This window comes from Neomonachus schauinslandi, chromosome 8, assembly GCF_002201575.2.
Source record: "Neomonachus schauinslandi chromosome 8, ASM220157v2, whole genome shotgun sequence".
Classification (NCBI taxonomy): domain Eukaryota; kingdom Metazoa; phylum Chordata; class Mammalia; order Carnivora; family Phocidae; genus Neomonachus; species Neomonachus schauinslandi.
In genome coordinates this window covers 107,365,954-107,386,244 of record NC_058410.1, presented here as the reverse complement: position 1 = coordinate 107,386,244, position 20,291 = coordinate 107,365,954, and the positions used below count along the sequence as shown (strand labels likewise).

The window sequence follows — 20,291 nt, the reverse complement described above, 5'->3', positions numbered from 1 at the left end:
TGGGATCAAATCCCGCACTGGGCTCCCTGCTCATCGGGGAGCCTGCTTCTCCCTCTCCCTCTGTCCCTCCCTTTGCTTGTACTCTCTCTCTCTCTGACAAATAAATAAAATCTTTTTTAAAAATGCTTAAAAAGGGTGCACCTGAGTGGCTCAGTCGTTAAGCGTCTGCCTTCGGCTCAGGTCATGATCCCAGGGTTCTGGGATCAAATCCCGCATCGGGCTCCCTGCTCATTGGGGAGCCTGCTTCTCCCTCTCCCACTGCCCCTGCTTGTGTTCCCTCTCTCACTGTCTCTCTCTCTCTCTCTGTCAAATAAATAAGTAAAATCTTAAAAAAAAATGCTTAAAAAAATTGAACAGAAAGTACAGAGAGTTCCCATATACTCCTTTCCCACAACCAGTTTTTCCCATAATTACCATCTTGCATCTGTGTGGTACATTTGTTTCAAGTGATGAACAAATATTGGTATTATTATTATTATTAATTAAAGCCCATAGTTTACATTAGGGTTCGCTTGTTGTACATTCTGTGGGCTTCGCCAAATGCATAATGTCATGCATCCACCCTTATCAGAGCATACAGAATCATACAGGATAATTTCACTGCTCTTAACAATCCCTATGTTCCACCATTCATTCCACCTTCCCTCCCTGTCCAACCCCAGGCAACCAGGCTCTACAGTTTTACCTTTTCCAGTATGTCATATAATTGGAATTACAGGCTTTTCAGACTGGTTTATTTCCCTTAGCAATAGGCACTTGGTATTTCTCCACGTCTTTTTGTGACTTGATCCCTCATCCCTATTTATTGCTGAAGAATATTCCATTAAAATGGATGTGCCATGGTTTATTTATCAATTCACCTACTAAAGGGCATCACGGTTGCTTCCAGTTTTTGGCAATTATAAATAAAGCTACCATAAACACTTGTATGCAGGTTTTTGTGTGGATGTAAGTCTTAAGCTCATTTGGGTAAATATCTAGAAGCACTGTTGCTAGGTCATATGGTAAGACTATGTTTAGCTTTGCAAGCAACTGCCCAATTATCTTCCAAAGTGGCTGTACCATTTTGCATTCCCCCCAGCAATGGATGAGAGTTCCCGTTGCTCCACACCCTTGCCAGCATGTGGCTCTTAGCATTCTGGATTTTAAGCATCTCACTGTTGCACACATTTAATGTGCATTTCCTTGATGACATATGATGCGGAGCATCTTTTCATATGTTTATATGCCTTCTTTGGTGAGGTATCTGTCCAGTACTTTTGCCCTCTTTTTAACTCGGTTGCTTGGGGGTCTTTAGACTGTAAATTTTGGGAAAGTAATTTATCTACCTCCACTAAAATTTAAAATTCACATTCCCAATAGTTCATGCCACTTCTCAACCTGTGCGTATAAGCACAAGAAATTTTAGGAACAAACCAATTTTGTCCTCGAATTCTTGTCCACCTAATGCCAAAAAAAGCTTCATGTTGCCCATGAGCTCAAGGCAGTAAGTGGGTCAGGTCTCCAACCTGGAACCTCGTTTCTTCCCTTATATGCTTTGGATCCGTGGTCCTCTTTAATATCTCCAAATCACTAAGTAGAATCAAAGGAGTATTTCTCCAAATAGAGGAGTTATGGTAACAAAGCAATAAGTTTTTTCCCCTCCAGCGCAGTCACCTTAGAACAAAACACCTGTTTCATTGCTCCATCCAAGTTTGCACTCCAATCTGGGAGTGGCCAAGGCCCGGTTCTAAGACATATAGGAAAACCAGTCTTGTTATTTTATTGTCGCACCATACTGTGGGTCAAAAACAACATTATGCAGAGTGCTCACTGTCTTAGTGGCCAAGACTTGGGGATGCCTGGGTGGCTCAGTCGGTTAAGCGTCTGCCTTCGGCTCAGGTCCTGATCCCAGGGTCCTGGGATCAAGTCCCACATCAGGCTCCCTGCTCAGCAGGGAGTCTTCTTCTCCCTCTCCCTCTGCAGCTCCCCCTGCTTGTGCTCTCTCTCTCTAATAAATAAATAAATAAAATCTTAAAAAAAAAAAAAAGCCAAGACTTGGCTTCTAAGCAGCTTTGGATCGTCAAAGGATTTCAACTCTTCACCATCTGAAGAAAGATTGAAAAGAATGTGCTGCAGTGCCATCAAAAGGAATGAGATCTTGCCATTTGCAACGACGTGGATGGAACTGGAGGGTATTATGTTGAGCGAAATAAGTCAATCAGAGAAAGACATCTATCTCATGATCTCACTGATAAGAGGAATTCTTAATCTCAGGAAACAAACTGAGGGTTGCTGGAGTGGGGGGTGGGGTGGGAGGGATGGGGTGGCTGGGTGATAGACACTGGGGAGGGTATGTGCTATGGTAAGTGCTGTGAATTGTGCAAGACTGTTGAATCTCAGATCTGTACCTCTGAAACAAATAATGCAATATATGTTAAGAAAAAGAAGAAGAAGAAGATAGCAGGAAGGGAAGAATGAAGGGGGGGAAATCGGAGGGGGAGACAAACCATGGGAGACTATGGACTCTGAGGAACAAACTGAGGGTTCTAGAGGGGAGGGGGGTGGGGGAATGGGTGAGCCCGGTGATGGGTATTAAAGAGGGCACGTACTGCATGGAGCACTGGGTGTTGTACGCAAACAATGAATCATAGAACACTACATCAAAAACTAATGATGTAATATATGGTGATGAACATAACATTAAAAAAAAATGTGCAGCAGTTTCTGGAGTTTGGCTTTGTTTTTGTTTTTTCCCAAGAGAGAATGTTCAGAAAACCAGAAGCATGACCAGACTCAGACCTCATATGCCCAGAATCTGAAGACAACGGTCCTGAGAGAAAAAGGGGTGTGGGTGACTGTGAAGCTATCTCAGAGAACCTCTTTGGAACATGCATGTGGACAAGAGGAAATCAGAAGGAAGGAGAGGGAGAAAAAAACTGATGTAGAAGCCAGAAACAAAAATTTTAAAATAGCTCTACCGGGATAACCCCATTAGCCAAGGGCTTCTTTCTCTGCAATTGACCAGTTGTACAGCATGAGGAGCAGAGGGCTAGTCTGTGGGTGCCCCCTCGTGGCCAGAAATATAATGGCTTCAGTGTTTGGAAAAGGGGAATTTCCCCTCTCAGGCTAGAATGGGCTATTATCTAGAAAGGAAAAAGAGAAAGAACAGACATCAAAATGTCCCTGGCCAAACCTTTCAGGGAAGAAGTAAGGCAGAATATGGTGAGGATCAAGCAGAGGAAAGTAGACTGCAGAGGAAGGAATAATGAATCTCTGCAGGAGGATGGGGGAAAGCCAGCTCCCTCCCCCATTGGACCAATGAATATGAGTCTAGATTCTATCAATATAGATAATAGAATAGGTTCATGGAATTAAGGCTGATTCATTTTTCTTTTTTAGAATTCCTTTAATGGTATTTTAATAATGAAATGAAAATAGAAAAAAAAATAATGAAATGAAAATAACAAAAGTATGCAATTAAAAAAATAATGAAGGAACCAAAGAGATCATCTCTCTGGACCTCTCAACCAAGGAGGAATGAAGCACAGGTTGGCGCTTTGAATAATTAACTGACTTGTTTTCTTAACCTCTCTCCTTTGATCGTCATCCTTACTTCCCTTTACCTTCTACTCTTTTTCCTTCTCTCTTTCTGCATTGTTTCCTTCCTTTCTTTCACTTTTCCTGTTAAATATATCATACATAGAGAAAAGGATAATATGTAAATGAACATCTATATCCTCTCCCCCACATAAGAAACAATATCACCAATACCAGTGAAGTAGCCTGGGTGCCCCTCTTTCTTTATTCTCAGAGGTAACCTGAGTTTGGTATTTATCCTTCTCTTAATTTTCTTTAGTGTTACCACCATACTTGTATGCTTAGACAATATATTGTTTAGTTTTGCATGTCTTTGAACTTAACATAAATAGAATCATATAAGTATTCTTTTTTTGTCCTTGCTTTTTTCACCCAAAAGTTGCATTTAAAATTTTCATACCTCCAGGAGTGCCTGGGTGGCTCAGTTGGTTAAGCGTCTGACTCTTGGTTTCGGCTCAGGTCATGAGATTGAGCCCTGCATCGGGCTCCAGGCTCACTGGTGAGTCTGCTTGAAGATTCTCTACCTCTGCCACTCCCCCTATTCTCGCATGAGCACTCTTTCTGTCTCTCTCAAATAAATAAATAAATCTTTATTTTTTTTAAAGATTTTTTAAAAATTTTTTTGAGAGAGAGAGAGAGCAGAGGGAGAAGCAGACTCCCCACTGAGCTGGGAGCCTGACATGGGGCTCAACCCAAGGACCCAGAGATCATGACCTGAGCTGAAGGCAGACACTTAAATGACCGAGGCACCCAGGTGCCCCAATAAATGAACCTTTAAAAATTGTTTTTCATACCTCCAGAAAGCCCACATCTTATAAATATACAGCTTGGTCAATCAGCATTAAATTTTTCATTTGAATTCATCAACATTAATATACAGCCCTAAGTTCATTAATTTTTCATCTTCAAATATAATTTTTTAATATTTTATTCATTTGAGAGAGAGAGAGCATGAGTGGGGGGGAGGGGCAGGGGGAGAGGGAGAAGCAAGCAGACTCCCAGCTGAGCAGAGAGCCCGACTTGGGGCTCAATTCCAGGACCCTGGGATCGTGACCCGAGCTGAAGGCAGATGTTTAACTGACTGAGCTACCCAGGCACCCCCAAATATAATTTCTAACACTTTATTTTTAAGTAATCTCTACACCCAGCCAACATGGGACTCAAACCCACAACCCTGAGATCAAGAGTCGCAGGTTCCACTGAGCTAGCCAGGTGCCCCTAAATATAATTTTTGATACAAAGAATACATGTAAGATATATAAATCATAATAATAAATTAAATATTCATCACCCAACTCAAATTTCACAAGTAACTTGCACCTACATATGATTCTTCTCATCACTTCTCCTCTCATCTCTGATATAGACTGATTGTGTCCCCTGAAAATTCGTATGTGGAAGCCCTAACTCCCACCGTGACTGTATGTGTTACCTATAGGGAGGTAATTAGGTTAAATGAAGTCTTTTTTTTTTAAGATTTATTTATTAATTTGAGAGAAAGAGAGTGGCGGGGGGGAGGGAGAGAGAGAATACTCAAGCCGACTCCCCACTGACCGCAGAGCCCGACACAGAGCTCAGTCCCAGGACCCTGAGATCATGCCAGGTTAATGATAGCATAGGAATAAATAGATAAATAAATAAATGCCCCAGGTTAAATGAAGTCTTAAGTGTGGGGCTCTAATCTGATAAGAGTGGGGTCCTTATAAGAAAATAAAACAAGACAAAATCAGAGAGGGACAGAAACCGTAAGAAACTCTTAATCATAGGAAACAAACTGAGGATTGCTGGGGGGGAGGGGGTTGGGGAGATGGGGTAACTGGCTGATGGGCATTAAGGAGGGCACAGACAGGAATGAGCACCGGGTGTTATATAAGACTGATAAATCACTGAACTCTACCTCTGAAACTAATAATACACTATATGTTATTTAATTGAATTTAAATTAAAAAAAATAATACATTAATTAAAAAAAGAAATAATGCATGTAAAGCTCTTTAGTACTTAGTAGGTACTCAATAAATATTAGTTTCCTTTTCTTTTCTTTTTCTTTTTGAGATTTTATTTATTTATTGGACAGAGAGAGACAGTGAGAGAGGGAACACAAGCAAGGGGAGTGGGAGAGGGAGAAGCAGGCTTCCCGCTGAGCAGGGAGCCCGATGCGGGGCTCGATGCGGGGCTCGATCCCAGGACCCTGGGATCATGACCTGAGCCGAAGGCAGACGCTTAATGACTGAGCCACCCAGGAGCCCCCTAGTTCCCTTTTCAAAAAAAAAAGAAAAGGGAGAGAAACCAGAACTTTCTCCCCCAACACAGACTGAGGAAAGGCCATGTGAGGCCACAGCAGGAAAGCCAGAAGAGAGATTTCACAGAAACCAAATCAGCAGGCAACTTCATCTTGGACCTCCAGCTTCTGGAAGTAGGAGAAAATAAATTTCTGTTGTTGAAGCCCCCCCCAGTCTGTGGTCTTCTGTTACAGCAGCCCAAGCCGACTAAGACACCTTCCCTCCTGCTCAAGAGGTAGCCGTTATTCTGGATATGTTAACTTTTTTTTTTTTCATATAAAAACCATGTAGTGTTTCCCTGCATACATATTTTTGCTTATTTTTGAGATTTGCAAAGTTGTACTCATGCCATACATAGCCTTCAGGACTTTTTTTTCACTCAACATTATTTTTTTTTTTAAAGATTTCATTTATTTATTTGACAGAGAGACACAGCGAGAGAGAGAGAGAACACAAGCAGTGGGAGCGGGAGAGGGAGAAGCAGGCTTCCCGCGGAGCAGGGAGCCCGATGCGGGGCTCGTTCCCAGGACCCTGGGACCATGACCTGAGCCGAAGGCAGATGCTTAACAACTGAGCCACCCAGGTGCCCACTCAACAGTATGTTTTAAGAATCATACGTGTTGCTGAATATAATTATAGTCCCTTTACATATATAGATCATCCCACACATGAGCCATTCTCCTGGGGGTGGATATATGGGTGATTTCCCTTTTTTTTTTTTTTTTTTTAATGATTTCTAGTGTTGCTTTTATGAACAGAGCTGCTCTTAACATTTTGTACGTGTCTCCTGCTGAGCAGAAGTTTCTCTGGGGCATAACCATAAGAGTACTGCTGAGGAGGAAGGTGTATGAATCTTCACCTTTATGCAGTAATGCCAGGTAGTTTCCTTAAGCAGTCAGTGAATATATGACCCACAGCCTCTCCAATCCATGCTATTGAGTCAGACTTACTCATTTTTGCTTCTCAGGTTTTAATTGTGGCCTTAATTTGCATCTCCCTGTTCACTAATGAGTTGACCTAACTTGTCATAAATTGTCATTTGTGTTTCCTCTGTAAAAAGTATGTTCTTTGTCTTTTGCACATTTTTCATTTGGGTTTTTGGTGTTTTTCTGACTGATTTGTGGAACTTTCTTATATTTTCTATATAATCTTTCTTTGGCATTTTTATGTGTCACAATATTTTCTCCCAATTTGTGACTTGACTTTTCACTTTCTTTATGTCGTTGTTTGAAGATCATAAGTTCTTATTAGTAAAATTTAGTATGCACTCTTAATAGTAGAATTTTCCAATTTTTTCCTTTGCAGTTAGTGCTTGTTTTAGAAATGATTCCTTGCTCCATACATAGAAAGATATTATCCTCCATTACCTTCTAAAAGGTTTTTCTCTCTTTAAGATTTTAATGTTTTCAGAATAGATTTGTGTGTGTGGTATGATGAAGAGATATGATTTAATTTTCTTCTCTATGGATAATCCCAGCACACCATTTATGGAATAGTTTGTCCATTCCCCAGCGGTCTGCACTACCCAGTCCTAAATCAAGTTTCCATACGTGCATGGATCTAATTTTGACGTCTCTCTTCTGTCCCATCAGTTATTTTATTTATCCCTATGCTATCATCATACTTTTTTTAAGATTTATTTATTTATTTGAGAGAGAGAGAGTGCATGAGTGCAGGGAGGAGCAGAGAGAGAAAGAGAGAGAGAATCTCAAGCACACTCCCTGCTGAGCACGGAGCAGGACTCCGGCTTGATCTGGATACTCTGAGATCACGACCTGAGCCAAAATCATGAGTCAGATGCTTAGTTGACTGAGCCACCCAGGCGTGCCTGGTTTTAGCAGGGACAAAAAGTTCCTTAACAAGTCCCTCAACAAGAAATTCCCTTCTATTTCTACTTTGCCAGAAGTTGTGTTCTCATGAATAGATGCTGAATTTTGTAGAAGGCTATTCTACCTCTAAGATAATCATAAGAATTTCTCCCTTAATCTCTTAATGTGATAAATTAAATCAGTCCTTTTTCTAAAGTCAGGCTAGCCTTGTCTTCCTAGAATAAACCCTGGTATATTATCTTCATACATACTTCTGGATTTTGTCTACTGATATAATTTATGGTCTTCACAAATATATTTGAGTTAGATTGGCCTATAATTTTCCTTTCTCATGAAGTCCCTATCTGATTTGGGTGTCAAGGTTATGTAGCCTCTTGCCATGGACTGGGGGTAAGTTCCTTCTTTTTCTATATTCTGGAAGAGTTTGTGCAAAAATGATATTATTTTTTCCTTACATATTTGATAGAATTTACTGTCACACCATTTGGGGCTGATGTTCTATTTGTGGGAAAGTTTCAATTATGGCTTCAACTATTTAATAGTTATGGAACTGTCTGGTTTTTCTATTTCTTCTGTGGCAAATTGTAGTTTTTTTAGAAATTTATTCATTTCATCTAGGTATTCAAATTTATTGGCAGAAAAGTCTTCATAATATCCCCTTATTATCTTTCTCATGTCTGCAGCATCAACGGTAAGGTCCCCTTTATTTCTTCCCTGGTTTATACTTGCCTTCTCAATTCTTGTCTTGACCAAGTAAGCCAGAGGTTGATTTGTTTCATTAATCTTTTCAAAGAATCATCTGATGGTTTTTTTTTTTCAATCTCTCTATTGTGTTTATGTCCTTGCCCTTGACTCTTCTCTGTATTCCTTTTTTTAAAGATTGATTTATTTATATTTATTTATTTGACACAGAGAGAGCACAAGCAGGGGGAGAGGCAGAGGGAGAGGGAGAAGCAGACTCCCCACTGAGCAGGGAGCCCGATGCGGGGCTTGACCCCAGGACTCCGAGATCATGACCTGAACCGAAGGCAGACACTTAGCCAACTGAGCCACCCAGATGCCCCTCTTCTCTGTATTTCATTTCTTCTCTTTCTGCTATTCTTTTTGTAACTTCTTTTTTTTTTTTAAGATTTTATTTATTTATTTATTTGAGAGACAGAGCATGAGCTGGGGGAGGAGCAGAGGGAGAAGCAGGCTCCCCGCTGAGCGGGGAGCCTGATGCCGGACTCGATCCCAGGACCCTGAGATCATGGCCTGAGCCAAAGTTAGATGCTTAACCGACTGAGCACCCAAGCATCCCTCTTTTTCTAACTTCTTAAGCTAGACACTTAGCTCATTCATCTTTAGACTTTCTTCTTATATAAGCAATTCAAGGGCAAAAGAAAAATCTTACTTTTTATGGATAAAGCACAGATATCCATAATAAAAGATAAAGCATAGCACAGAAACAAATCTACAGTATATCTGTGGTCTTAAAATTATATAGACAGGGGATTATATAGGTGATTAGGGGGAAAAGTGTCTAAAAAGTTTCCTTAAGGGGATGATAATGAAAGAAATGTTGAGAAACACCACCCTAAGACCAGGATCTGAGTGAAAGTAGTTAACTTGGGAAGTTCATGTGACATCAATGGGGAGGGGAAGAAGTGATACTGGAGGTAAGGCAGCCAATAGGGAGTGTGCTCACAGGCCAGCCTCCCCTGGGGAAATCCCGAGGGCAATACCTCCAAGTCATCCCATCTGCGCTGAGGGAGCCCAGGTATTTATTCACTGACTCCTGACCAGCTTGTACTGAGGGCTGCTCCCAGTGAGTAATTCTGCAGCTCTTCCGACCTGCCACACAAGACAGCCACGTGGCTTTGAACAGTCTTGGGAACCAGAACCCTCAGGCACCAACTATTGGCAATATCCTGCAATAGTCCACTGGGGCACAATAAAAAGAGAGAGATGGGTGGTCAATGCCCCCTGTTACACTATTGTTACTTAAAATAATAGACAGTACTATTTGGAGAAAATTTCTGAATTGCATAATCACTAGCAGCACTTTTTATAAAGTCCCCAGGGAGATATATTTGTCATGTAGGTGCTGCCAGACCGAACAAGTCAGTGTTCCTTATTGTCAGTCACACATCATCAGGCTACTTCAAGTCTAACCCATCTTTCCTAGAGATGCAATGTTATAAATTGTGTTTTCTTTTTTTTTTTCTTTTAAGATTTTATCTTAAGTAATCCCTGCACCCAACGTGGGGCTCAAACTCACAACCCCGAGATCAAGAGTTGCACGCTCCTCTGACTGAGCCAGCCAAGTGCCCCGTAAACTGTGTTTCCAATGCAGGAAACACATTTAATATCATAAAAACACCAAAACTGAAGATGAAGAGAAGTGAAAATCGAGTAGGCTGCAAATATATAATAAACATAAACTAAATATGTATGCAGCCAAAAAGCTAAATTGTTACTGTTTTTGTGGGGGAAATTTTGTGCACAAGCTGGATTTGCTAAGGGTTCTTAAACTATAGCTTCGGGGCGCCTGGGTGGCTCAGTCGTTAAGCGTCTGCCTTAGGCTCAGGTCATGATCCCAGGGTCCTGGTATTGAATCCCACATAGGGCTCCCAGTTCAGCGGAGAGTCTGCTTCTCCCTCTCCCTCTGCCTCTCCCCTGCTCATGCTCTCTCTCTGTATCTCTGTCTCAAATGAATAAAATCTTTAAGGGAAAAAAAAAACAAAAAACTACAGCTTCAGTGGAATGTTTTTGGTAAATGTCCATAAACATTCTCATTGCTCAATGACCTTAAAAGTCATCAACATTCCTGTCACCTTTGTCAGAAATTTCTTCCCCTGCCCCCTCCCCTTCCCATGTCCTCCCCCATCCTCTCCCCCTTCCATCCCCTCCCCTTTCCTCCCCTCCCCCTTCCCCCCCCCCTCCTCTCCTCTCCTCTCCTCTCCTCTAAGCTCTACGCCCAATGTGGGGCTTGAACTCACCACCCCAGAGATCAAGCGTCACATGCTCCACCGACAGAGACAGCCAGGCGCCCCACCCTGTTCTTTTCTTGTAGAGCTCATTCTGTGGTCTTCCTGAGAAGTGTTTCCTCTGATGTCTCATCTTTTCTTGAACGTTTCCAAAGGACAATGACTTTGCAGAAACCATTGAGTTGGAGGCATACTGGATTCTCTGTAGCTGATTATGCTGGACATGCATTCTAAAGTGTTGTCATCACATGAATGTTGGCTGAATTGGCCTACACTTCCCATTTTCTTCAAATCTTTCTTTCCCTCAAAACCTGTGCCTACCAGAGAATGCAACTTGACCTCAGGAAGACTAGCTCATTCACTTTTCTTTTTTGCCCTATTATCTTAAAATATCATGCTTCTTTTTCAGAAAAACTGAGGGAAATCCAGAAAACTTCCCAAAGGAGGTGACATTTGGCTGTGCAAAATTTTGGCAAGTGTACATGGACTCAAGTGTGGGAACTGCTTGAGAAAAGGCCAGGAAGTATGGCAAGTGTTTGTACTGAATATCTTCCATTGGTTCCTCCAAATCCATTCTTCATTTTTCTCCACCCTGCGCTGCGTCCTGGGAGAAGACCATTAGGGACTGCACCAACAGACTTCCTTGCCCTACAGTTTCCGGTTGGGCTCAGCCAATGGAAAGCACCAGCAGAAGAGAGTGGCAGTTTTTCATTCCCGCTGCGGCGCCATCCCTCCACCAAAGGCCACAGCTCCTGTCAGGTAGCATTCTCTCTCTGGGTTCAGGGAACAGTTTTGTCCCTTCGGCCCTAGGAGTGCTAACAGGTATCGCACCATCTCTTACTGCTCTTCCTAAACTCTACCCACAGCTTTGAAAGAGCTCCTGTATTAAGCTCTTCTCAAATTATCCATTTTGAGTGTGCCAGGTCCCTGATTGATACAGTGTGTTTGATGAATGGATATTAGTTCAGACTAGTTGGAGCATGAAGTGTGTGAGATGAAACAGCAAAACATCATGTAGGAACAGTAGGCTGAGAGCAGATGCTGAAGGGGCTTGTCTTCCAGGCCAGGGAGTGGGAACCTCAGAGGGTTTTAGACCAGGAGTGCCATGCTTTAAGAAAACTAATTTGGCAGCTGCGTGTAGGAGGGTTTAGCAATCAGACATGGGGAGAGAAGTTAGGAGATGATTACAACTGCTATTACAGGAAGGTAACACTTTGTAATTATCAGATTGGCAAAGCACCAAAGATTTGATAACACAGCACATTGATAAGGATGTGGAGGAACAGTGCTCTCAGACATCGCTAGTGAGGGCATAATTTGATAAACCTCTTTGGAAGGCAATTTGATAATATGTATCAATATTGTAAATGAGCATAAGCTACTGATGCAGCAATTCCTCATCTAGGTACTTAACCTACAGATAATATTGCACACATGCTAAATAATTTATGTGTAAGGCTATCCATTGTAGCATTGTTCTAGTGGCTCAATATTGGAACAACTTAAATGTCCATCAATTAGAGACTGGTAAACAAGTATAGCACAGCCCATGGCATGGACTGCTACGCCACAGTTAAAAAGAATGAAATGACTATATGTACTCACATGGAAAGATCTCCAAGTATAATGTTAATGACAAAGGTAAGGTGCCTAATAGTTTACATCATATGCTTCTATTTGGGTGGGAGGATGAAAGGATATTTTGCACTTAAGTTTGTAAATGCAAAAACCAGAAGAATAAAGGAAACAGGTATAGGATGGTTGCGCTCTGAAGAGAACTGAACGGCTGGGATCAAAGGAAGGGAGGAGATTTACTTTTTATTCTAATCTTTTTGTACCTGTGCATAAATTATCTATGTTTAAAAAATCCACGGCACTGCCATCTTAGACCCAAACCTCTACCTTGATATTAGTGCTAAAAATCCGACTATGTATAGCTTTCTTGGTGAAATAACACAACTGAAATGCAGTCAACTAAAAACAAAAAACAAAACAAAACTTCATAATAAAGCATTTGAATTCCTGAGCAGAATGTTGAGCTTGCTTACCAGGTAAGTAAATGGCCTTGAACTGGGGCGCCTGGGTGGCTCAGTCGTTAAGCGTCTGCCTTCAGCTCAGGTCATGATCCCAGGGTCCTGGGATCGAGCCCCACATCAGGCTCCCTGCTCAGCCGGGAGCCTGCTTCTCCCTCTCCCACTCCTCCTGCTTGCGTTCCATCTCTCACTGTGTCTCTCTCTGTCAAATAAATAAAATCTTAAAAAAAAAAAAATTAAATTAAAAAAAAAAAAAATGGCCTTGAACTGTCTTGCCTCGACTTGTCAGTTCTTAAAGTTCAGACTAATTACAGTATCTGAAAAATTGGAAGGCAGGTCTTTGAATAGTAACTGCATCCTTCTGTGAATGTTGCTAATCCAAGTAGGTAGTGGGCAGAGCTGTCAATCAGGGAATACCCCTTGGATAGGTTGATACAGATGGCTTACTTAACGTCTTTTCTAAACTGGAGAGATTATAAGGCACCGCCCTCTCAGAGCTCTCAGAGTTTCTCTATCGGGATTGTTCTTTCATTCATCTTCATCTAGACTGTACCCTCCATAAAGGAAGACCACATGCTTGTTTGTCATTGCATTCTTAGTGCCCAGCACTGAACAGGTGCACAGTAGATGCTCAAATACCTACCTGCTCAGTTGAATTGAACATGGCTTTCCGCGTCGTATTGCCCCCGCCCTTCCTGAAAGTTAAGCTGGGTAAATAATTTTTTTTTTTAAGATTTATTCATTTATTTATTAGAGAGAGAGAGAGCATGAGGGGGGGAAGGACAGAGGGAAAAGCAGACTCCCCGCCGAGCAAGGAGCCCGATGTGGGAATCGACCCAGGGACTCCAGGATCATGACCTGAGCCGAAGGCAGTCGCTTAACCAACTGAGCCACCCAGGCGCCCAAGCTGGGTAAATAATTGACCCTTCATCTCCCTTCATGTTAATTGCAATGGCCAACTTATTTTCTTCATAAGAGAAAAAAAAAAGTCAAGTAGTGTGACTGAGTTTTCGATTTGGTGATGAGACTTTTAAATTAAATGCAATTTAGTCGTCTAATTTCTGTGATACTAGAGTAACTGCATTGTGTTTTCTAAAACACTGTTATTACCTTGTAACATTACCCACAGAAAGTTGAATCTTCACATCTTGCTGCTTTAGTTCATTTCCTAGTTAATACAATTAAAACTTTTCTTGGCAATAACTCTTGCATTGCAATCAGAACTTCAGGATTAGAACTTCTATGTAAATTGGACATTTCTCTTATTCTTACGGGGTTGAGACTCTGGAGTGATACAATTATGTAATACCGTACTGAATTATGTCTAACATAGCCAATTATAAATGAAGTTTAATAAACTGACTGCTTGACTAATGTGCAATTTTATTGCTTCCCTAGACGATTTTTTAAAAGATTTTAAAAAGAGGGCACCTGGGTGGCTCAGTCGTTAAGCATCTGCCTTCAGCTCAGGTCATGATCCCAGGGTCCTGGGATAGAGCCCCACATCGGGCTCTCTGCTCAGAGGGAAGCCTGCTTCTCCCTCTCCTACTCCCCCTGCTTGTGTTCCCTCTCTCTCTGTGTCTCTGTCAAATAAAATCTTAAAAAAAAAAGATTTTAAAAAGATTTAGAGAGAGTGGGGGGCGGAACAGAGGGAGAGAATCTCAAGCAGACTCCCCACTGAGTGTGGAGCCCAACGTGTAGTTCCACCCCAACACCCTGAGATCATGACCTAAGCCGAAATCAAGAGTCTGGGCTTAGCCCACTGAGCCACCCAGGCGCCCCTCAGTGTTTATTTATTTATTTTTTTAAAGATTTATTTATTTGACAGAGAGAGAAAGCACGAGCAGGGGGGAGCGGGAGAGGGAGAAGCAGGCCCCCCTGCCGAGGAGCGAGCCTGATGTGGGACTCGATCCCAGGACCCCGGGATCATGACCCGAGCTGAAGGCAGACGCTTAACCATCTGAGCCACCCAGGCGCCCTCAGTGTTTATTTTTTATGAAAACATATGGTTATTAAATTTATTGGTACACTATGCTAGCATTGTAATGACCATTATTATTAAATTTGCTTAATAAAAACTTACTAAAATAACTCTAATCAATACTTTTTTTTTTAAGTTATCTCTATGCCCAGCATGGGGCTTAAACTCATAACCTGAGATCAATAGTCAAGAGTCGCATGTTTTACTAGCTGAGCCAGCCAGGCACCCTCCCCACCCCCCATCAATGCTTTTAATTCAGGGGTGTGATTTTTTTTGTTGTTGTCAAAAAAAACCCATCACAGTTTACGTCTAGGGAAAACATAATGTCTAACTTTCTGAAATGGCAGAAAGACTTGAGGGCGCCTGGGTGGCTCAGTTGGTTAAGCGACTGCCTTCGGCTCAGGTCATGATCCTGGAGTCCCTGGATCGAGTCCCGCATCGGGCTCCCTGCTCGGCAGGGAGTCTGCTTCTCCCTCTGGCCGTACCCCCTCTCATGTGCTCTCTCTCATTCTCTCTCTCTCAAATAAATAAATAAAATCTTTAAAAAAAAAAAAAAAGACTTGAGAGGACAGGATGAATAGGCAAAATCTGCTGAGGACAGAACTGACATGATTTGGAAGTCTGATGTTACAAATTGGCCAGCTCAGGGACCAGATGCAGACCGCAAAAAAAATGTTTTGTTTGGCTTGTACAATGTTTTTAAAATGCTTAAATCTGTCTGCCAAGTCACCTGGTCCCCCACTCCTTAGTGACTTTCTCCCAACAGCCTAACTGACGTTACCTGCTTGGCCCTCGTAATGCCTGGAGAAGAGTGATAGCTTTGAAAGAAATAAAGAACTCGGGAGGGAACGATGTGAAAATGGAGATTTTAAGAGTGTATGAATTTGACAGGCAAGTGAGCCCACTGATACAGAACTGTACACATAGGTTCAGAGTTGCAGCTCTGGAGAACATGCATACAAAGAAGCTAAAGGCAAAACCTTGGGCATCACTCACATTTAAGGGCTGTGAATCACTGGAATCATAATGAAAGGGAAAAAGCTGTCATAAGAGAAACAGGGTAGAGCAAGGCTACGGTGGAAAAGAGAACTTCAAGAAGATAGAGGAAAGCTCGGCTGAGATTAGCAAGCATCAACAATGGTTCAAACTGCCATGATTTTGTGGTTTTATCTATTACAAACTGCAGGGATTCTTTTGGATGCAACTACTTAACTGTGCTGTGAAAGTTCAGTCCACAAATAGGAATTGCAAGCCCATCAGTGCCCTAAGCGTGGTTTTTTTTCCTGAAGTGTTTTTCCTTGGTGTTAAACTATCAGTCTTTAGGAGAATAGCCTTACAATACCAGTCCTAGTTTCTTACGTTGAGAATTTCATTCCAGGTTGTCTCTTTTTTTTTTTTTTTTTTTTTAAGATTTTATTTATTTGACAGAGAGAGACACAGCGAGAGAGGGAACACAAGCAGGGGGAGTGAGAGAGGGAGAAGCAGGCCTCCCGCCGAGCAGGGAGCCCGACGCAGGGCTCGATCCCAGGACCCTGGGATCATGACCTGAGCCGAAGGCAGACGCTTAACGACTGAGCCACCCAGGCGCCCCCAGGTTGTCTCTTTTTATTACCAGAATTCATTCTCCTAAGCAATACATTTTTTACCCCTTTTCTTTGTAGATGTTGCAAATTGTGAAATGATTAGGATTGCTTCAAGTCAGCCAATAGTTGAGGGAAAAAAAATTCCAGATTCACCTCCAGCTAAGGAATAGAGCTTGGCAGGCCACATTTTTTACTGGCCTCAATTATGCCTGGGTGACTCTACGCTTGTTCACATATCCTAAAAGCCACCTTAAGTTCTTTTTTGGAACAAGATAGAACATAGAAATACTTAAGGTACTACAAGCACTTTAATACTTATGGTCATTATTAAAAATCATGTCTGCAGTTACAAGGCCACTAGACCAAAAAAGCTTTTTGCAACTCTTAGAACTTTCCATTTAAGAATAATGGGTGATTGGGGCGCCTGGGTGGCTCAGTTGGTTAAGCGACTGCCTTCGGCTCAGGTCATGATCCTGGAGTCCCGGGATCGAGTCCCGCATCGGGCTCCCTGCTCGCCAGGGGGTCTGCTTCGTCCTCTGACCCTATCCCCTCTCATGTGTGCTCTCTCTCTCTCATTCTCTCTCTCTCAAATAAATAAATAAAATCTTTAAAAAAAAAAAAAAAGAATAATGGGTGATAACACTGAGTGGAACGCCAAATTTGTAATAGTGGAAAATTATAGCAAAATGAGTGGAAAAAATGAAGATTCAGCTAGATGTTTTTGTGAGGATATGTAGCATATTTATTCCTGGGAATTTAGGAAGAGCAATTTGCCCTCTTTAATGACTTTGGAAGCTCTCTAACTCAACTAACACTATTCAAAATCACTATGTTACATAGTGGGCTCTGGAGCCAGACTACCTGGTTTCAAATCCCAGTCCACTTGAGCTGTGTGACTCAGGCGACTCACCTACCTCACATGAAGAATGGTGCTAACAGAACCTACCTCCTAAGATTTTTTGGACTTAGTCATGTTTACATGAGTAAGGTGTTCAGAACAGTGTCTATGACCTTTTAAGGGCACAAAAAAAGCTGGTAACTATAATTATTTTGACTTTACAGTTGGTAAGACTTATGAGCCTCCTGGGGTTGGTGCCAAAAGTTTGGATCCAAACAAGTCGATGAGTAGCTGGATTCCAGAAGTCCAAGCTAATGTGTACCTGAAGACCAGAGTCTTTCCACCGCCCTGCTGAGTAGTACCTATGGAAGTCAAACCTTCAATTCAAGAGCTCTCAATTACTAGTATTTTGCACAGGTTTGATACCGTACTTTACATTAACTGGCTCCTACTAGAGCACTACTAAATTCACTTATTAAATATTTACAGAGTTATCATTAAGTTTTAAATACCACAAATCACTAATAACCAACACACACCCACACTTTTCCTCTTACTGCTTCAAACTATCATAGTCAAATCAAAGCTACTACACATTACCAGAATAGCAAAAATGCTTCAAAGTGTTAGACCTGTCGTGAATTTAATGGGAATCACAAGTAGGAGCCTATTACAATCTCAAGCCTTAAAATACTGAAAACATACAAAGTATGAAAACAAGTAAACCCCGAGGTCCCATTAGCAGGAGTAGGTCCCACATGGGAAGTATTTGGTAGGAGCGAAGAACACAGTGACAACTGCTTAGTCTCACTGGATCACTCGCTCTTCTTCAGGAAGAATACTCCAGTTTGGAGAAGCCATATCCCGGGCCAGCCAGTTGAAATCGTCGACGTTGTTCCAGTTATTTTTGCTTCTATCTAAACCAGAGCCCTCGAAGTCCTTGTCGATGCCCGGGTAGCTCCAGGTATAAGGGGCGAACTGGATCCCGCTGCAGTCCTCCACGATGGCCCTGCTGGTCACCTGCAAGAAGATGCGGGTGTCTCTCGTAGTGTGTACGCGGAGCTGTTGGCAGGCCACGGCCAGCACGCAATCACTGCAGTCCTCCAGGAACACAGAAGTGGACACCGGGCCGCAGAGCAACGTGCAACTTCGGGCTTTGGCCAGCCGCAGGGTGTTGGGATTGCCGTACAGTTTGATGATGCATTTGCTCAGGTCGGTCAAAAGGACGTCGCGCTGGTGCAGTTCCTCCGCCCGCTTCTCCAAGACTTGGGACTCCACATTGGAGAAGCCGAAGACAAAGCTGGAGCCGATGCCACCCTCATTCAATGGCGGCGGTGAGGCCAGGATGCCTTCCGCGGCCGGGGCGCTAGGAGCTGCGTCGACTTTGGTGGCCGAACCAGCGTCCTTCCGCCGGGTCTTGAAAGCGAAACGCTTCTTGGGCTGCAGCTCCTGGCGCCGCTCGGCCAGGGTCGCCTGCAGCCGCGCCAGCGCCTCTTGTCCCTGCCGCAGGTCGTAGGCGGCCAGGAACAAAACCGAGTCGTTGAGAAGTTTCTGCAGGCCCTGGAGCCGAGCGGCCGCCTCCTCCAGCTGCTCCGTGGATTCCCCGCTCTCCAGAAGCTCTTCTACGGCCGCTCGCTCCCGAGCGAAGGCGGCGGCGAAAAAGTCGCTCTTCTCCTCCTCCACCTCCTGGTTCTGCCGCTTCTGCTTCCGCCTTTCCACCTCCAGCTGTCGCTCTTGTTCTCGTCTCTGAAGCCGTTCAGGCACCAGGCTCCGGTCCCGCTGCGAACCCATGGCCCCGTTTGCCGCGGCGGCGGAACAACTGGTACTCTCCATCTTGACTTCAAGCTTCCTTTCTCCTACCTTCCTTCCTCCGCGCGCGCCCTCCGTGAGGCCTCCCACCAACGCGTCCTCTGATTGGCCGGACACGCTTACGTCAGCCCCGGCCTTATTTTCTTCGCCCATTGGTTCCTCCGCGTCGGAGAGGGCGGGGACATGAGGCGGGGCCGAGTGACAAGGTGGGTGGGGAGACAAAGGTCCTTGTGGGGGGGGGGGGGGGGAGACAGGAGGGGGAAGCTTTTTTTCCTCTTAAAGGGGCAGGACTTATATCCGGGATTGTGGGGTGAGTTGCAGCAGCGGCAGCTGCACATGTGGGTTTGTTTATAAGAACAAGGTTAGAAACTCGCAGGCCTCCCCCTCCCCCCAGCTCCTCCCTACTACCCCCTTACAGGCCGGAGATCCGCTACTGGTGGGGGGAATGTGTGCGTATGGTGGGTGGGGGGGACAGGTAGTGGTGAGAAAGATGGACGGGGGGGGGGGGAATATTGCACCGCCCGGCCCGCGCTGGAGGAAGCGGCAGCTGGAACAGCTGGCTAGGGAGCCGCTTGCATGCCTCTGGTTTTTTCTTTTCCCTTCCACCACCCCCTCCCCCAACCCATCCCTGCCGCCCCCAAACCCTCGTTCTACCCGCCTTCCCCTCTCAGCCGCTGCAGTTCGGCGTGGCCTGGGCTCTCCTCGATTCCCGCAGGCACTTACGGGGGCGGGAGTAGGCGAGGGGCACCGGGATGGGAGAGACTGGGTTTCTCAACTGCAACCGGGTTCCGGGGGCCCAGGGGCTGTCTAAAAACGGATTACTATTTTTTTGGCCAATTGCTGCAGTCGGAGGGGTGGGGGCGGGGGAAGGTGCGATTCAACACCCCCTTCCTCTTCCTCCCACGTCTTCCCCCCCGCCCTTCGCGGTCATTCCCTCCGCAGCTGCGAGGGTGAGACCCCCAGCCCCGGGCTCTGCGGCTCTCCGTGCGGCCGTCGGTCTTTAGGAAAGCCTTGGGGGAAATGTTAACATTATTTCTAGAGGTGGTGGGAGGGATTTGTCACCGGAAGTGAATGAGCCTAGCCGAAAGTCCGGAGCAGCCGGAGGTGTGAGTGGGCAGCCAAGTCGGCGCAGTCACGAGCAAAACGCCGGGCAACCGGCCGGCTCAGAGGCGACACGCCGCCGGCTGCGGGCGGGCGGCCACCTCGCGTGCTCCGTGCAGGCCGCCGAGCGCGGGGCGCGTCTCTGACCCCGCCCGCCCTGCCAGGCTTCGGTTTTGCTCTCCACCGCGTTCCCAGCCTCCACCGTTTCTAATTGGGGTATTTGGCCAAGAAACTGTCACTTGAAATTTCACTGATACATTTGCATCTTGGTGCAGAGAAAGATGGGA

General features: G+C 44.2%; 1 protein-coding gene across 1 annotated transcript; it reads right to left on the bottom strand.

The window, feature by feature from the left end:
• Nucleotides 1-17,701: 17,701 nt before the first annotated feature.
• On the bottom strand, nt 17,702-18,966 carry TBCC (tubulin folding cofactor C). The gene has a single exon (XM_021692068.1). The coding sequence runs from the start codon at nt 18,925-18,927 to the stop codon at nt 17,902-17,904; it is 1,026 nt and encodes a 341-aa protein (XP_021547743.1). The 5' UTR covers nt 18,928-18,966; the 3' UTR covers nt 17,702-17,901.
• Nucleotides 18,967-20,291: the final 1,325 nt, after the last annotated feature.

Bases quoted from the DNA above. Each gene is read 5' to 3' on its own strand.
- TBCC (XM_021692068.1), bottom strand. From the start codon at position 18,927: ATGGAGAGTACCAGTTGTTCCGCCGCCGCGGCAAACGGGGCCATGGGT.